General features: G+C 38.2%; 1 protein-coding gene across 1 annotated transcript in view; it reads right to left on the bottom strand.

Annotated features, from left to right (window-relative positions):
• The window catches only part of ADGB (androglobin), a 138216-nt gene that overhangs the window by 41479 nt on the left and 77408 nt on the right, over positions 1–19329 (bottom strand). The window contains exons 21-25 of the mRNA XM_075707698.1: positions 18081–18219; positions 11106–11240; positions 8174–8267; positions 3186–3320; positions 2832–2985 (exon numbers count right to left, since the gene is read on the bottom strand). Of these exons, the coding sequence (XP_075563813.1) occupies positions 2832–2985; positions 3186–3320; positions 8174–8267; positions 11106–11240; positions 18081–18219 (657 nt within the window). The remainder of the gene's footprint in view (positions 1–2831; positions 2986–3185; positions 3321–8173; positions 8268–11105; positions 11241–18080; positions 18220–19329) is intronic.

Genomic DNA, 19329 nt, shown 5'->3' with positions numbered 1-19329 from the left:
GTAGAGCTTTCAATAGCTTTTGCAGGTCCACTGAAACATTAACAAACCATTTACAAAGAAAACAAGCTAAATCGTACAGTATAAAGTTATATTCTTACTGAGAAACTCAGTAGCAGTGATTAAGAAATATAAGAAGAACAAGTAGAAAAAGTAGAAAAATAAAGGATACTTTTAAACCAAAATCACTCTTTACTGTTATTAACCACGTTTAATATAAAATGTAAGTCATGAGTTTAGCAAATAGTAACAAAAATGTCTGCTTTAAGTGGGGACTTCAATACGGAAGGACAGGAATAAAATACAAAGGGCCAGTTTCATTAGTTAATGACAGAATCACTGAAGCTACTGTGCTGTACCCATAAAAATTTATTATGGGGCGTACTAGGTGGGGTAGCGCACAGCAAAACAAGCATTTCCAATATTAAAACCACTCTACGGCACAAAGTGTTGGTAAGATCTTATTTGGAACATTGTGTGCAATTTTGACATCTTTATTCAAGAAAGGTATGTTAAATGGGAGGAGGTCTGAGAAAGAATTAGTAAAATCAGGGAAATGGAAAGCCTGCCTTACAAGACAGAACTAGACAGTTATATCCTGCTAAGCAGGACAAATGCTGAGATTAGATCTGAAATAAATCTGAAGTTGTGATTGTTCTTTCCACAACCCGTCACTTCCCTGAAAAGCAGTAAGTAGTGTTCACTACTGAGATTTCTTTTTGCATCCTGCCACTTGCCACTGTCCAATTCCAAACTGAATTTTCCTATCTGGTGGAATCCACACCCAGTCTCTGAGGATCCCAAATTAGTTTTGAGAGCTTGAAGAGCTTGTCTGCAACCCTTCTTTTTTAAGCATATTCCCCCAGCTGTAGCAGTTCTTATTCATCACATTCAGCTGATACTCACTATAAAGACTAGATAAGGCAAGTTCACTCTAGTGAAAAAAAAAAAAAGTATGATGAAATTGGAAGTAAAGTTACAAAAGAAAGACAAGAAAACTACTCCTAGTGTTAGACTGTAACTGACATCAATTCCTTGTTATTGACAGATGAGACTGAGAAGGCTAAAATGTAAACCTGTCTTCACTAAAAGGTCAACTGTGAACATGTGGCTAGAATAGTTAGTATTAGGGGTAATATTAAAGAGGTAAGAGGCAGGCCAGAATAGGAAAAGAAGTAGTAAATGATTATATAGATAAATTAAGGCTTTGCATTAGTTAGATCTGATGAACTTCAGAACTGTCTGAAGGTTAAATAACAGGTTAAAACAATCACAAAACTTTTAAATTATGTTTGATAACTGATGGAGGACAGGTAAAGTAGTGGAAGACTATAGAACTGCAATGATGTATTCTTTTTTAGATGGACAAAGGTGTCTAGAAAATTATCAGTCAGCATAACTCCAATGGCTGAAAACATCATGAAATAACTAATAAAATGAACTCCTTCCAACCCCCTTAACATAGCAAAAAGACTGCAAAGCCCAAGTCCTATCAAACCAGTCAGGCTTCCTTCTATCAAGCACAGGAAAGCACACTGTGGGAATGAAGGAGACACCTGACACTGACTCTTCTATGGGAATGAAGAAGACACCTGACACACTGTCTCTTTGATCATTCTTCTAAGCCTAAGGAAATGCTGGCATAATGAAGAAACTAGGGTGGCTGTTGGACAATCACATCCAGAAAGCACATATTCCTGGCTCCTTTTGGAAGAGCAGGATGCAGTCAGTGAGATTTCAAAGATCTAACCTGAACCTGATTCCATTCAGTATTTTTATTAGTAATGTGGGTGGTGGAATGGAGAACATACATGTTTAATTAGCCAATACCACAAACTAGGAGGATTGTAACTATAGAGGAAGAGAAAATTAGAATTCAAGATTATTTTAAACTGGGGAAATGGTCTGAAAAAATAGCATTAAATATAGTAGTAAAATACAGTATATTTAGTCAAGAGTAATAAGGTACAGGATTCAGTTCTTCAGGAAAGCACCTAGGGTTACAGAAGCACGTGAGTTAACAATGGTGTTGTAAAATAGGACAAGCATCACAGTTAGATATATAAGCACAAGACATGTAAACTAATCGTTCCTTACTCATCATTTGTATGGCCACAAGTTAATCCTTTGTACAAAGTTTACTGTGCTCAGTGTTGTGCATGGTAAACAAGAAAAAAACAGCAGTCATTGGAAAGAGTCCAGAGGAGAGAGTAATCAAGAATGCTGAACATGTAACTTGCAAGGAAAGACTTAGCAAACTGTCTTCTTTAGCCTAAAGTTAAAAAGGCAGAAGGAGAGGAAGCTGTGATAATTATTTAACAATAAATTACTTCTAAAAAGATAACTATACACTGATGCTTCTGAGGTAACATACAGGCTTTGAGAGGGAGCATATCTAAAGCTGTATTTGGCATCAATGCTGCAATTATCATTAGCACCTGAAGATGCATGTTATTTTAATTATTGTAAGCATGACTTAAAGAACGCTATTCAAACCTCATTCTTAGCTTGGCCCCTGACTCTTGAAGGTTGTTTTGTCAGATGGACAGCATCAGCAGCAAACATATTGCCATTGAGTAGCACAGCACAGGCAAGTGGGATGATATTCCTCCATTTAGCGATGGTAAAAAATGTCAAAGAAAATTACAGCTATTCCTTTACTGTAAAAGGTTTAGCACAGAAGCAGATGAGTGATAGTCTCTGTTCAAACTTGCGAATACATAAAAGCGCACTTCTAAGAAGAACATTATGACACAGCTGAAAATGTCCACAGAATTTGGGCAATTGTTACTATTTTAAAAATCACAGTTTTCACAACGACTCTTTGCATTTACCTTATTTTTGGGATAAACACAAGGTGCGACTTTGAAAAAGACATGTGGCATTTCCTCCAGTGTGTCATTATCAACAACATGAAGTCTACAGGAAGGGATAGTGGTATACACCTTTGGCACTATAAGCATATCTTCTGGAACAAGAAATATTTCTCTTAAAAAAAAAAAAAATTCAAATTATATTAAAATTATTTTCACAAATGAAATTATTTGCGTGACACAGTAAAAGGATACATTAGGATTTAAGGAAAGTAGACTTATGTAAAATTACATTTTTAAAGCAGGTTAGTGAAAAAAAAAAGAGTATCAATACTACTTCCCCATAAGAGCGATATAGGGCTTTATGAAACTCACCTAAAAACCACAAACCACACATTTGGTGGCTGATCGGCATATGTTACAGCATAGTCAGCAAAAGACATCTTACACCATTCATCTTCATAACAAGGAAACTTTTCAATTGACTTACAGTTTCTTTTAAACATTTCTCTGGAAAGCAGAAAACAAGATAGATATTTAAATCTAATCAGGAGGGCACACATATCTTGACTTTAAGTTATGCTAAACATGAAGAACTGCTTTGTGCATGAATGTAAAACAATGATATAAAATGTGTTATTAATGTTTCTCTAGTAGCTGTTCACTCTCAAAAAATAATAAATCAGGTAGGGATCAGCTCTTTTAGAGCTAATGGCCCATAATGGCCAATACTTATATACAAATATTTCTGTAAGTCAGTCTATCCATGAGTACAACTGCTTCTAGTAGCCCAAAATGTTATGGCTTCTACAAAACTTTACTTACTTCCATTTCTTCATATTAAGCTGTCATCTTAAAGCTGTGGGACATCAGGAGATTAAAACCCCCTTTCTTTCCTTTTAAAACTTTTTTGAACAAGAAAGGAATAAAAGCAAAACCAAATTTTAAAATGTGATGAAAGACATTCACACAGGAAAGAGCCTAAGACTGTAAATTCAGAAGTTATTTGTAAGGCAAATAAGCTCGCAGGTGTTATGAAGTTCTGCAAAATTAGAGCTAACCTCACTGGCACCTAACTGACGCCATGAATTTTTATTTATCATGTGCAGTATGAAAAATTAATGTTCCCCTGGACAAAGCAATGTGAAGACCAGCATACAAAATTCACTGTTATGTGAACAGGTTGACAGGTGAAGGGCAGAAGAAAGATAACTGGTTTCCCTCCATCTTTGGGCTCCTTCCAGTGATTTTCTCTGGAGATTATGAGTGAAAATATGCCTACATAGAGGTGAAGGAAAGGATATCCTTCTCCCTGCCACTCCGTCTTGCATTATTCTTTAACTACCTGCTTTCTGCAGTAAGTAAACAATACATCTTTTTTGCTATCTTTTAATTGCTCTAATTCAAAGTTTGGTTTATATGGTTTACCTAAAGGGGATAGTCTAAAGAAACCTCACAACATCTATTTGCAGTGATAGCTGTCTTCTGTGTCAAATATGAATGCCTTCAAGTTGTTCAGCTGCAAAAGTTTTATCCACAAAATGTGGACAATGCTACTCTGATGTTCTGTTATTCCTATATAGTAGTCTGAATTACAGAAACAATCTCCACATTCATGTTCTTAGCAATGATAATAGCTGACCTTGACATTTAAGGTGAGTCACAGAGTAGATGCAAATATTGCCAGAAGTAACTTAAAGCAGAACAGTTTGAAATCTTAGTCCATGAAGCTTTGCAAAGGTTCTTTCCACCACTGATAAACAGCGCGCGCGCACACACACACACACACAGAAAAAGCCCCTCAGAAACCTCAAGTTTTTAATAATAATAATAATTAAATAATAGTAGAGACAAAGACAGATGAGCTTACATGGGATGTATAATGAGAAACAGGTGGCAACCCCAGCACAAACTGAGAGGTTTTAGGGCATTTTAAACTGGTGGTTTTGTTGTAAAATGGTACTGCTTCTAGCTTCCAGTAAGTCTGGGATTAGAGAATGGGAAAACTTTTACCCTAGTACTGAACTTCCAAAATTCCTGCATGTTATTTTATTGGCCAAAGTCCTAGCTTGCTTTTTACAAACACAGAAGGGGCTTGTGGGAGATGTTGTGGTCAGAGGCTGTCTTGGGCTTAGTGACCATGATATGATAGAGTTTTCAATTCTTGGTGAAGTAAGGAGGAGGGCCAGCAAAACCACTGCCATGGACTTCCGGAGGGGAGACTTTGGCCTTATCAGGAAACTGGTTGGGAAAGTCCCTTGGGAGGCAGTCCTGTCAGGCAAAGAAGTCCAGGAAGGCTGGGCATTCTTCAAGAAGGAAGTCTTCAAGGTGCAGGAGCAGGCTGTCCCCATGTGCTGTAAGATGAACCAGCAGGGAAGATGCCTGGCCTGGCTGAACAGGGAGCTTTTGCTGGGACTCAGGGAAAAAAGAAGAGTTTACCACCTTTGGAAGAAGGGTCAGGCAACTCAAGAAGAGTACAGGGATCTTGTTAGGTCATGCAGGGAGGAAATTAGAAAGGCAAAAGCCCAGCTAGAACTCAATCTGGCCACTGTTGTAAGAGATAATAAAAAATGTTTCTACAAATACATTAACAACAAAAAGAGAGCCAAGTAGAATCTCCATCCTTTATTGGATGCAAGGGGCAACATTGCCACCAAAGACGAGGAAAAGGGTGAGGTACTTAATGCCTTCTTTGCCTCCATCCTTAACAGCCAGACCAGTTATCCCCAGGGTATTCAGCCCCCTGAGCTGGAAGACAGAGACAGAGAGCAGAATGAAGTCCCCATAATCCAGGAGGAAGGAGTTAACGATCTGCTACACCACCTGGGCACTCACAAGTATATGGGGCTGGATGTACTCTCTACACCTGAGGGTACTGAGGGAGCTGGCAGAGGAGCTTCCCAAGCCACTCTCCATCATCTATCAGCAGTCCTGGTTAACAGGGGAGGTCCCTGATGACTGGACGCTTGCCAATGTGACGCCCATCTACAAGAAGGGCCGGAAGGAGGACCTGGGGAACTACAGGCCTGTCAGCCTGACCTCGGTGCCGGGAAAGATTATGGAGCATTTCATATTGAGTGAGCTCAACAGGCATGTGCAGGTCAACCAGGGGATTGGACCCAGCCAGCATGGGTTCATGAACGGCAGGTCCTGCCTGACCAACCTGATCTCCTTTTATGACCTGGTGACCCACCTGGTGGATGAGGGAAAGGCTGTGGACATCATCTACCTGGACTTCAGCAAAGCCTTTGACACAGTCTCCCACAGCATTCTCCTAAGGAAGCTGGTGGCTTATGGCCTAGGCAGGTGTATTCTTCACTGGGTAAAAAACTGGCTGGATGGCTGAGCCCAGAGAGTTGTGGTGAATGGAGTTAAAACCAGTTGGCGGCCAGTCACGAGTGGTATTCCCCAGGGCTCAGTTTTGGGGCCAGCCTCATTTAATATCTTTATCAATGATCTGGATGAGGGGATTGAGTGTGCCCTCAGTAGGTTTGCAGATGACACCAAACTGGGTGGGAGTGTTGATCTGCTCGAGGGTAGGATGGCCCTGCAGAGGGACCTGGACAGGCTGGATCAATGGGCCAAGGCCAACTGGATGAGGTTCAATAAGGCCAAGTGCCGGGTCCTGCACTTGGGTCACAACAACCCCATGCCATGCTACAGGCTTGGGGAAGAGTGGCTGGAAAGCTGCATGGTGGAAAAGGACCTGCAGGCATTGGTTGACAGCCGGTTGAACATGAGCCAGCAGTGTGCCCAGGTGGCCAAGAAGGCCAACAGCATCCTGGCTTGTATCAGGAATAGTGTGGCCGGCAGGAGCAGGGAGGTGATTGTGCCCCTGTACTTGGCACTGGTGAGTCTGCACCTGGAATATTGTGTCCAGTTTTGGGCCCCTCAATACAAGAAAGACATTGAGGTGCAGGAATGTGTCCAGAGAAGGGCAACAAAGCTGGTGAAGGGTCTAGAGAGCAAGTCTTAGGAGGAGCAGCTGAGGGAACTGGGATTGTTTAGTCTGGAGAAGAGGAGGCTGACAGGAGACTTTATTGCTCTCTACAACTACCTGAAAGGAGGTTGTAGCGAGGTGGGTGTTGGTCTCTTCTCCCAAGTAACAAGAGATAGGACAAGAGGAAATGGCCTCAAGTTGTATCAGGGGAGGTTTAGGTTGGATATTAGGAGAAATTTCTTCACAGAAGTGGTAGTCAAGCATTGGAACAGGCTGCCCAGAGAGGCTGTGGAGTCACCATCCCTGGAGGTTTTCAAAAACCATGTAGACGTGGCACTTTGGGACATGGTTTAGTAGGCATGGTGGTGTTAGGTTGATGGTTGGACTGATGATCTTAGAGGTCCTTTCCAACCTTAGTGGCTCCTAGTTTTACTTTCATTAAAAAATAACCCAGCCACCAAGCCAGGAAACATGAACTTAATTATTACTCTACCCTTAACTGGTTTAGCGGTGGACTTGGTAATGTTAGGTTAATGGTTGGACTGGATGATCTTAAAGGTCTTTTCCAACCTAAACGACTCTATGATTCTATGATTAAATGCAATTCTATCAGCAGTTAAAGTTAAACAAAATCACATTAGCGTTATTTTAACACTCAAATGTATCCCCTGGGACAATTCCTAAGAATCAGTCCCATAAGTTGTAAAAGTCTGAAGGTAGACTAAAACTGCATCTGATCTTTGCTGATTTAGAGATGCTGCAAATCTAAAACTGAGGTCTAACATTTGGATTTTTGAAGGACTTAGTGAAAATATGTGATCTCCAAAGAGTGTCATGCTTGCAAATGACTTAAGGAACACTGCTGAAATTAGAGCAGCTATCTTTGCAAAAGCTGTAATTAAATACCAGGGAAAGCATCCACCTAGAAATACATCTACTTTCCTTCAAGCAAGTGCTACAAACAAATCCTCTGATGATATAAACTGTGGTACATTTAAATAGTATAGCGATCTCCTTTCTAATGTCAACCAGGTATCCTTAACAGATAGCATGAATCAAAATGCTTCTTTAAATCAACTGAATCAGTATCAGATTTATACTTATGAAACACCCTACAGGATATTAAAAATTTAAATACAGGAGAAAGGTAATATTCTAGCTCAAGCTGTAGGAGGAAGCCTGTAACACACATACCTAAAAATTATAGGTATATTAATTGCTATAGGTTTACTCATGTAGGGTACACAGAATAAAGCACAGCAGAATAAAGCACAGCATATCTTCACTAAAAACATCTCATCCCTTCCAGCAGAGTTTTGTAACTTTAAAACTAGTAAAACTCTTACCATTTTGTGAACCAGCAATTTATGGCAATTCTATGGTACTGCCTGCAATAAAATAGTTTAATTTATTACATGATTACCTTAACAACATTAGAGCACACTGTTCAAAATTTAACTCAATTGCAGTCCACAATTTTTGCAAGGTTTCTTTGACATTAGTGTTTTCTTTAGTACCTGGAAATAATAAAATAAGTTAGAAAATATAACATGTAACCTTTGTATTGTTCTAAATATACACCTGCGAAATACTTCTGAAAAATGCCACTCACACAAGTAAATTGTCTTATGAATCACTAGTTTTTATTTGGAATTTTACAGAAGTCTCACTGAGCTGAAAACTAATTTCTCCTTTGACAAAGGAAATTCTCTTCATCATCACCTTTGTACTTTTCAGCACTCCTACAACTGCAAAAATGATGCAATCAATATTTTCTCTGATTTACAGATTTTTCATTGTAACATGTTGTAGTGATATGAGGTGATGATCTCTGTCGTCAGAGAATATGCTGTTTAGCTCCCAGTGGCTTTTATTTGCAGATACCATGAAGGGGTAGGTATGTGCCTAGGCAATCTGTGTAGCTAAAAAGAAAAGAATCAGGCAGCTCCAGTGGGTAATTCGTCCGACCCATGTTTGATACCTCTCTGATGACAAGGACGTGTTGTCATCTCAAGGTGTCTACTTCTATCTACAGAATACAGATGAAGACTAGGCAACCAGTTTAGACCTGTTGTCTAACTTTTCAAGACTAAAGTTAGGTGAAATTCTTGTTTATTACATAAGCAATTAGTGACAGAAATGGAGGGGGAAAACTAAAAAAAAGGGGGAGGGAGTAATAGTACTTTACTGTAATGGCAAGTAAGAGAGAAAAAATATAGATAATGGGGGAAAGGAGGAGAAGAATGGTATGACTGAAAAAAAAAAAACCCACAGTAAAGCGGTGTAAAGATAATATCAGAATTAAAGGTAACAGAGTATTGATAAATCAGAAGTTAAGACAGACATGATAGACAATGGAAGAAAAGATTTGGGATACTCACATAGTGCTCAAATGACAAAAATCTAAAATCTAAACTTCAAAAGAACAGGTTCTGGGCTCTAGGATTTGTAGGAATTAGTAATACTAGTGAACAGAAATTCCTAATTTACATGGCACTAGACTACTTAGGAAAGCTTAAGCAAGACTGGGCTACAGGTGATAGTTTGGGAGAGAGGCAGCACCAGATTTACTGATGAGATGAAAGTACAAAAGATAGCTCGAAGAGATCATCTGGTGCAGGTGAATATATAGGCGAAAGAACCCCAGCAATAATAGTAATTCAAGAAGGAGCTTCCAACAGAATGGGGATGACTTACTAAAGAGGGAATGTATATCTCACAATGGAGCAGTTTTCTTGGTCATGATCCTTGGGTATTCATATACTGTGAGGCTAGAAGGAATCACTCTGATCTAACTTTCTGTGTAATGGTCCTGTTAACATATTAATTGCTATTTCATCATATATAACTGACTAATCCTTTTTTAATTTGATGAGTGTCTGTTTGATTTTAAAGTTTTCAGTAGTACAACACAAATCTTGGTTTATTCCACTAAATACCTTATCCTTTTAAAAATAAATGCCACTTTTTCTAGTTTGACTGTATCTGGATTCAACTCACAATCTCTGACCTTCTGGTTAACCCTTCAGATCTCAGATTAAAAACCTTGTTGCTGTCAAATTCCTTTTCTCATATGGGTACTAGCAGATTATAGTGAAGTAATTCTTAACCTTCTCTTTCTTAAATTACCAACTAACAGCCTGCAAGTACAAGGCCCTTCTTTAATCCTGATCCTTACAACTCTACCCAGAATTTCTCAGTTGTTACCTAAGCTGGTGGGTCTAGAGCACAAGTCTCATAAGGAGCGGCTGAGGGAACTGGGATTGTTTAGCCTAGAGAAGAGGAGGCTGACAGGAGACCTTATTGCTCTCTACAACTACCTGAAAGGAGGTTGTAGTGAGGTGGGTGTTGGTCTCTTCTCCCAAGTAACAAGAGATAGGACAAGAGGAAATGGCCTCAAGTTGTATCAGGGGAGGTTTAGGTTGGATATTAGGAGAAATTTCTTCACAGAAATGGTAGTCAAGCACTGGAACAGGCTGCCCAGAGAGGCTGTGGAGTCACTATCCCTGGAGGTTTTCAAAAACCATGTAGACGTGGCACTTTGGGACATGGTTTAGTAGGCATGGTGGTGTTGGGTTGATGGTTGGACTGATGATCTTAGAGATCCTTTCCAATCTTAATGATTCCTAGTTTTTACTTTCATTATAAATGATCCAGCCACCAAGCCAGGAGGCGTGGGGTTGCTACTCTACCCTCAATTGGTTTAGTGGTGGACTTGGTAATGTTAGGTTAATGGTTGGACTGGATGATCTTAAAGGTCTTTTCCAACCTAAACGACTCTACGATTCTATGATTCTATCTTTCTTCTTGGACTGTAGATGCTGCACTTGGACACGATATTCCAGCTGAGATAACAGAATTGCTGAGTAAGAAATGTAACACCAATCTTCAACTGCTATGCAAGATTCCTCTATTTATATACAGAAGAATGAAGGATAGTATCAGCACAGTATTTTTTGAGCACAGTATCGGCCTTTGATGCTGTGTTCTGCTGATTATCCATTATGATCCTTAGGTTCTCGTATGGACTTCCCTTACCTTTCCAGAAAAACAAACAAACAAACAAAACATTTAGCCCAGTTCTGAGTTAAACATACATTAATGTAAATTCTGGTTTAATATCTATGAAAATCTAGGGGGAGTGTCTTTCCTCTACTTTTTAGTATCATATGTGCCAATTGAGTGGTTAGGTTGAGCACTATTCTTAGTTTTATAAGAGATGAGATTCAACTATAATGTTCTATTACATTTCAGTTCATTTTAAGTAGATATTAATTAGTAACAAAATCTTTACAGTAAATATTTGAATAAGGTGAAGTATGAAACATTTTAAAAGGCATTTTTAAAGGACACACCCGGTTTTCTGCTGTTCAGTACTTTCCTAACGTAGGTCCCTCTCCAGATGGCTTGAAGTTTAAGAGCTGCTGCTTCTTCTTCAGAAGTGGGAGTTCGGTTCTGCCAACTACTAAGGGAATTCTTCTCACAGGTCTCTGAAAGAAGGGGAGGAGAATGAGCAACATCAATAAAGCTGGAAGTCCTGTAGCTGCTTGCAATGAAGTTAAAAAAAAAACCAACCAAACATAAAATGACGAGAGCGCTATATTCCAGAAACAGAGTGGTTTCTGCATAAAACTTCCATTTATGACAAAAATATCACTCTTAAAATTTTGCTCTTATCATGATAAAATTAGGCAAAATATACTGTGTAATTACACAAAGTCAGAATGCAACTACTATGCTAATTCCAAATACCAAATCACTGAATTCTTTCTTCTCTCTACGGACAGCTGTTGCAGTGCATCTTTTAAAATCAAGTCTCCTAATGTAATTTCAAAATATCCTTCCAAACATGAACCAACAGGATTTGATACATTAAAGCCTGACTCTGAATACAGCTTAAAAGAGTTTCACAAGATTTTAAGTGCTTCTGTCTCTCAGTCCGATCATTTTATTAAGTAATAATTTAAACACCAATGTTGTTCAAAACATTGTATTTAACCTTTACTAAGGAGACATGGAATAAGGATAAGACCTATGATAAAGTGAGAGTTCATTTATCTGACTCTGACTTTCTGTTACCAAGGAGTTTTGGAGTGGAACAGAAATTAGTAGGTTCTGACAGGTTAGTAATGAGCTCTTTGAAGGCATCCTTGCCTAGAATTAGCACCCTGGGAGCCATCAGCACCAGTGTTTAGGGGAAGGGTATGGGGAGCAGCACTACAAGGAGCCAGTGGCAGGGGGCCAGTTTGGAACTGCACAGATACAGAACAAGGGCAGTGAGACAGTGAGACAGTGAGAGGAAGGAAATAGTGCTCCAAAAGGAAGTACCAACAAACAAAAAGGAGGAGAAAAGAGAGAAATCTGCTTGAAAAATGCAGACATTACAGACAAATAAAGTAGCTTAAGAAAAGATACTGCTATCATCAGCTAGGAGATCACACATTTCAATCTAATCTCTTTTACTGAATATTGTTAAATGTGGCTGTGTTACCAACCATCATTCCTCATTATTGTCTCATTTCCAAACCCCAGAAAGCCTCTTTAATACTTAGTGACTCTGAAAGGTTACACAAGCCCACTTCAACAGACAACAGATTAGAAGTCAACAATACAAATGGCACAACAACTTTTATAAAACAGAAGCATATAATCACAGAATAATATAGGCTGGAAGGGACCACTGAAGGTCATCTGGTCCAATCCCATATCCAAACCAGGATCAACTTAGAGCAGGTTGCTCATGGTCTTGAGTAAATGTCCAGTCCATTTTTTAATATCTCCAGAGATGGAGACTCCACAACCTTGCCAGGCAATCTCTTCCAATTTTTGACTAGCCTCATGGTGAAAAATATTTTCCTAATATCCAACTGGAATTTAACATGTTCTAAGATGTGTCCTGTCACTGTGCATCTCTGAAAAGGGTCTGACTCTTATCTTCTCCCATTTATTCATCAAAGTAACACATATTTCAAACTGAATTTGTCCCATCTACACGCTTGTGTATTTTATAACTAATAACCCAGTGGCAAAATGCCTTTTGACCCCACCGACCATTGTTTTCAAGGAAAGGAAATAGACTTCTATTTTCAGCAGGTGTATTAGCTCAGAAAAATGGCCTCTGCTGCAGAGCCTACATTCCCCATACAAGGCAAAATAATACATTATAAAGTAAGCAAAAGTTGTATACTTTTTATATGAACACACAATTACACAGACTGACCTAACAAGTAAGGAGACCCTAACACTGAACCTGAATCAATAATATACAAAAGTGTGACTACATCTAATGTTACTCCTGGTTGATATAAGCATCTCTTGTTCTTGTTGCTTCTTAATTGATAATCAAGTAATGGACAACTTCCCCAAGAAAGTGCCCAACAGGTGCAAGATGGTGCCACCTGCACTTGGTTTCAGACAGGTAAGCAAGTAGTTTAGTAGTGTCAGGTTGTATGTCACTGCCAATAGGCTCTCCTCTTAAGTCATATGAGAACCTTGTAATAGGTGCAGAAAAATGAATGCTGTATAAAGAGATTACATAGTGGCATGGTGAATCAGATTAGCTTACTGAATGAACAATTTTTAATTTTTTTTCCCCTTGGCTTAGCTTCCTGCAAAATCAGCAAGCTGATCTGATTCCTTAGCATCTGTGCAACTGGTCATGGTGGGAGTACGTGTTCTGGGATGGGAAGGGGAGAAGGACAGGACTTTAGTAGTAGCATTTAGTGAAGCTGCACCTTAAAGTCTAAAAATATCAGAATGTGATCTGCATGTAATCAATGGCTTATATTCTATTTCAGTATTTGTATTGCCAGCAACAACATTCATAATGTCCAGAGAACTGTGAATTGCCTACAAGCAGACTCTTAGGCTCCAGAAATTATTCAAATTTATTAGATATCATGTTTCTATTTTTTTTCTTATTATTGGATTATGTTTCTGCCAATTTAGCAGATTAAATCAGCCCAGCACAAGCTTTGATCAGTGTTGGACCTGCAGGAGGGTGTGGGGATAGTACTGCAACAGCCTGCAGTTACACTGGTTTAAGCTGCTGTGGAACCTTAGCTTCAGCTTCACTTGGGAGGGAGAGTAAGTATTTATAGCTGTGGTCAGCAATTACAGCCAAGTCTTACTCTTCTACTGTAGAGGAGTTTATTCAAAGAGGGAGGAACTGAAAGGGCTTGCATTTTGCAAAAGCTGAAAATTGTAGTGCCATAAGCACTTATAACAGCATTTATGTTTTCATATACTGTTATTGATTACAGAAACGTTCACCTGAACCAGTTCAGATCTAGCCCAATAGATGTTTCCCATCTGCGTGGCCTTTATACAAGACCAGGCTGATGAGTTCAAATTCCAGCTCACCTGTCACTAAACCAAGACCTCATTATCCCTATTACTCCCTCAGAACAGAGCCGTGAAATGCTGATAGGGGGACACACATAGAGTGGTTGGCTTGGTGTTGCCCTAGGAACAAACAGAAAAGTTTAGCCACTGGGGATGACAGGTGGACTCCATAACTAGAAAGAAATATCCATGTCACTAGAAATAATACGTTTCATTTGTGAGGCTAAAGAATATATGGATATACAGTCACTTAGTTAAATATTAAATTGTTCCTGAATATAAAAACTTAATGATTTGGATTCAGTGTCACACACAGAAATGAATTCTATTCAAAGAAACTGTCAAAAGTTACCCCAGATCAGGTTGAAAACTGGAAATGCTGAATGTTTTGTGAAATTATATATTACTAAAGATTTAATTTCTTTTTTGTTCTAACTTTTTAAATACAACATCATAAGAACAAAAAACATTTTCTTTGTAACATACAAGTCAAAATAATGAAGTAAAAATTAAATATTCTGATCTTTAAAGGTTTTTTTTTTTTACTCAATGCTTCTTAATTTGTCTTAGAAGCAGAGAAGTATGTTACTGTGAAATGCTCTAAATCAACCAATATTAACTAGTGGATGCTTCAAATTTGACATTACGATTAAAAGCTGATTTGTCAAAAATTTCTGACATGCTTTACTTGCTAATCAGAAGATACCCTGCTAATAATAAAACTGAAGTTCTCAAAGCAGCCTAGGAAGACTTTGTTCACCATAAAATCAGCTGCAGTTGTCTCAAAATGGTGTGGATGCATCTACTGTAGGCAGTGTAACAGCGTTTTTTTTGAAAAAGGTCTATTTTGCACATACTGGAGAGGCACTTTACTTATTCAACCCAATAATGGCAAGCTTTCCCTCACCCCTTACTGGAACTCAAGTTCAAATCCAAAGTACAAGAAGAAACAAATGTCCAGAATTACCTCTACAGTCACACCTCACAACTGTATGATCACTGCTCTTAACCTACGTTTCTGGAGAAAAGAGAAGCTTGTTCTGGAAAAGAACAGGACAGGAGCAGGACTTCTCAAATACGGTTTATACAGATAAGATAAGCTTATAGCTAACAGCTTGACTTCTAGATAAGATAAAATTTCAGACCAGAAGGTTTTAACAGAACTGCACACAAAAGGTACTCTACTTGCAACTTCAAAGTTGGAATTTATCCATGAGAAAAAACAGTACTCTTTGAATTGTGCCTAAATGACTGTCAAGTATCTCAGACTTGGCTTGGAAATCAGTGCCACAGACCTCCAGTGAATTAATGAACTGAGTTGGCTCACTATTGGGCCCAGTGAAACCAGGACAAGCTAAGCAGAGGAAATGTGCAACAGAGAGCAGGCAAGCAGTACTGAGCTGTCAAGACTGTCTCCCCTCATCTTGTGTAATATCATCCTGATACGCTTCCTTTCCCAGGAAGCATCACATACCTCTGTAAATTCAGCTTCTCATGACTGCCCAAAGTTCTGCAGGGTCCCTTTACCTACTCTTTTCCCAGAAGACCACAGAAGAGCCATGCCATGGAGAAGCACTCAGCTTCAGAAACTTCCATCTTTTTGTCATATGTTCACAGGGCATGGTCTTCCACTTGTTTCTTGTGGCTCCTCTGCTAGTTGCTCCACAGTGATGGATGGTATTTGGCAGACAAATAAATGTCACTAGACCATTTTCAGGATGGCTTCTCAGAAACCTTACCAGGTGTGACTGCTAACTGCAGTACATCATAATATCCTTGCTCTCGGTAAACCTTGAGATGAATTCAGCACACAGTGCCAAATGAATATGCTAATATAAAATGGAGGTGGTAATAAGAAAAAAAAGCTCAGACTTGACCTGATCTACTCTCAGACACAGACAACAAAAAGATTTCATTCATCTGCTACAGTAGTTTCCACTGATGACTGTTAGGTTCCAAAGGGTTATAACTCAAGTCTTGACAAGATCTGAGCAACTAACCTGACAATGCAGCAATGCTAATGTGGGCCAGGCAAATCAGGTGATGCCAGTCCTTCTAGGCCTTCCTACAATGCATTTCTCACCTGTTTTTTCCTGCTATTGACCTGTTTTTTCCTGTCACTTCACTTGATTTATTCTTTTTTGAATGCAGCTGTCCACATTTCTTTAGAGTTCTGGGATAGAACCTGAACAAAAGCATGCATGTATTCCAATGCAACTTTTATTAAGCAGGACAAAATGTATACACAAGGTCAATAAAGCCAAAGGGAAACAATTTACTTTCCAGTCCAACAGGAATCTTTTGTAATTTAAGTTTGGAGAAGCAACTAAATTAAAAAGATACATTAGGCAGTGGAGAAAATCAAACTGAAATAGAACTTTCCTCCTCCATACATACATTTATTCCACTTTTTTGATTCTCCCCCCAAATCCTAAAAAATATTCTGCCACAGTGGATCTCAAAATTCAGTCATATATATGAGGTCTTTGCTACAACCTGTCAACTGTGCTAATTATTCAAATCTACTTAAAAACATCTTCTATTGCTGACAAGTATTTAAGTTTTTTTGGGGAATACAGAAATCAGTAGCACAGTCATCTTGAAAAATGTGACAGCTGTTGTTGACTTCAAGTGACGTTACAAATGTCAATATGCTGACCCTTATAACTTACACTCTTGCCATAGGATACAATTCTGTGAAAAATACAATGAGTTATTCAGTCATTCTGGCTGATCCTTCATCTCTGATGTCTCACAGAAGAATAACCTTCAGAAGAGAGGAGATTTGAAGGAAAGTCCCCATTAAAGAGTGAGACACAAGTATATGTGCTTTCTTAAAGAACAAAAGTATTACATCATTTTGTCAGTAAAGATACTTGTGTAAAATTTCACGTGGTTTGTTTATACTGATTTTCCAAAATAAACTGACTAATGAAAGGAAGTTAATATCATTTTGATTGACCAAGGAGAAAGACTTTATACTGTAAGTTCATAATAGCAGAAGGAAAAGCTAAGTCACCCTGAAAGAATGGCCTTCAAATGATGATAATGTATCTTCCCGTCAGTTTTCCAGATTATTTTTCTGTCTTAATGTGAAACCATATGCATAAAGCTTCTATTAATAAATTAAACATTAATATTAATAGATTAAAAAGTTACATAGACTGCAAAATAAGTGTCTTAAAATGGAAAAGAGCCATATATTTGGTTGCCAGGCAAACTTAATTCTAACTGCTTATGCCTCCAGCCTGCATACAAAAATGAGGTGAAGAACCTGCAGGAGGAGAATTATCCCTGCTTGTAATAAATCTGTTTGCCTTCCAATGGCTTCTCCCACAGTACCTTCAGGTATCCAGCATACCCTAATCATAAGCTGGCGAAGAGGTGGATCGTGCTGTAGCTAGTTCCCCACTACATGTGTGTGAATAGCCAGCCAACACAATACATTTGCCAAATAATAGGCTTAAAAAACAAGCAAGCAAGCAAGCAAACAAAAACCAAAATACTCCCCTCCCTACCAAACAAAAAAATCCCCACCATCACTAAGTAATAGTTGAAAGTTCAACAAAGGTACTACCTTGAGTCTTCCTTCACTCTTATTTCATGAACAATGTATGCATTTGAGGTCTTTTCATATGGTAATTTGAACAAGAGCCATGATCTGCAGTACATCAGGTAAAAAAAGCATCTGTAGAAGCTTGTCAATGCTTGTCAATACTGACAAATGCAAGTCAAGGAAGACAAAGGGCAATTTTATACATTTTATAGATTAACAAAACATGAACAGACTTTCTGGAACAAAGAAAAGGATCATTTCTATTCTGAGATGAGTCTCAGACGTGCTGTCAACAGTAGAAGGCCTAAGCCTTCTCATCTCATAAGAAATGGCATCTCATAAGAAATGAACTATGCTTACTTAGGCAAGAAAACACAAGATTAGTGAAGAGTGGGCATATTTGAAGTGACTAGCAATACTAGTACAGTACCTGAAGACACAGGGTCATCCTCAGAAAATTCAGTGTCTTTAAAATCCAAAGTGAAGGACCTGAAGGCAAATTTATAGCTGTGCAGGGCCTTCTTGCCTAATACATATTTGATCAAATACCAAAATGCACTATTGAAAACCTAAAATCAAAAAGAGGAAAAGCATTCAAAGAATGATTAATTTTTAAAAGCTGATTTATATTGATTCTCATTATTGTTTCAAAAACTGTTTAGCTCTTTTCTTTTTTCATGTAAAAATGAAGTCTTTAATTTCCTCTAACAAATACAGTACCTGAAAATTAGTCCCAACTGTAGGACTACAATGCTTCAAGCCAACAATCAAGAGAAAACCTGTTTCATGTCTGGCTTATTAAATACAGGACTGATTCTACAGCATAAGTTTTTATTGCCCAAAAATATCTTAGTAGTTTATGTGAAGTGAATTGATGGTCTCATACCAGAGGCAGAAGAACACATCATAATCAGTACCATGACAACTGGCATTCTCATTGGACTTTTTAGAACAGAGACCAACAACTGAATGGGCATGCTTACTGAATTAGGAGGTGACACCACAAGGAAAAGTAGGAATATACTGATGGGCAAGAGGGGAAGATTTGGTGTCCTACTTATATGACTAAACTGATGGCTCTATTTTTATTCTCAACATATTGACACTCTTTAAAGAGCAGAAATCCAGTCTCTTTTTCCTTATTCCAATAGTTGGAAATTTTAGAATGTGTTTTTCAGAGCTTGATTCATAATTTGAATTGAAGAACATAGTAATAACTTATTGGAAAAGACATAATTTTTCTCCTTCATTGTTGTCATTTTCAGATTTTTCTGCTTTCTGGAAACATTTTATCCTAAGTTATGTATTTTAATATTAATAAACACTTCCTTTATTTGGAAAGATTTAAGGCTGGTGAAGAAATAATCTACTTTACTACTTTCTTATGTTCAGAATAATTTTTCACTGTTTGTATTAAAGATAGATAATTTCCACATTTCCATTCCTGAATCACTGTTAGCTCAGTGCCTCTCATTTATCTCATTTCTGGTTTTTTGTTCCTTTACAACTATACACTGGTCTTCTTAGAGGCGGAGAGAGGAAGAGATATGTATGTTCATGCCTACTGAATTTTTCTTAAGGTCTCTAAGTTTTACACATATTTTGTATGAACATATAAATTTAAAATTTGTATTTTCCATTCCAGAGAGGTCGAAACGATTTTTTCTGTTGGACTTGGC

Source organism: Pelecanus crispus, chromosome 3 (assembly GCF_030463565.1).
Source record: "Pelecanus crispus isolate bPelCri1 chromosome 3, bPelCri1.pri, whole genome shotgun sequence".
Taxonomy (NCBI): domain Eukaryota; kingdom Metazoa; phylum Chordata; class Aves; order Pelecaniformes; family Pelecanidae; genus Pelecanus; species Pelecanus crispus.
This window is presented reverse-complemented; position numbering and strand designations above follow the sequence as displayed.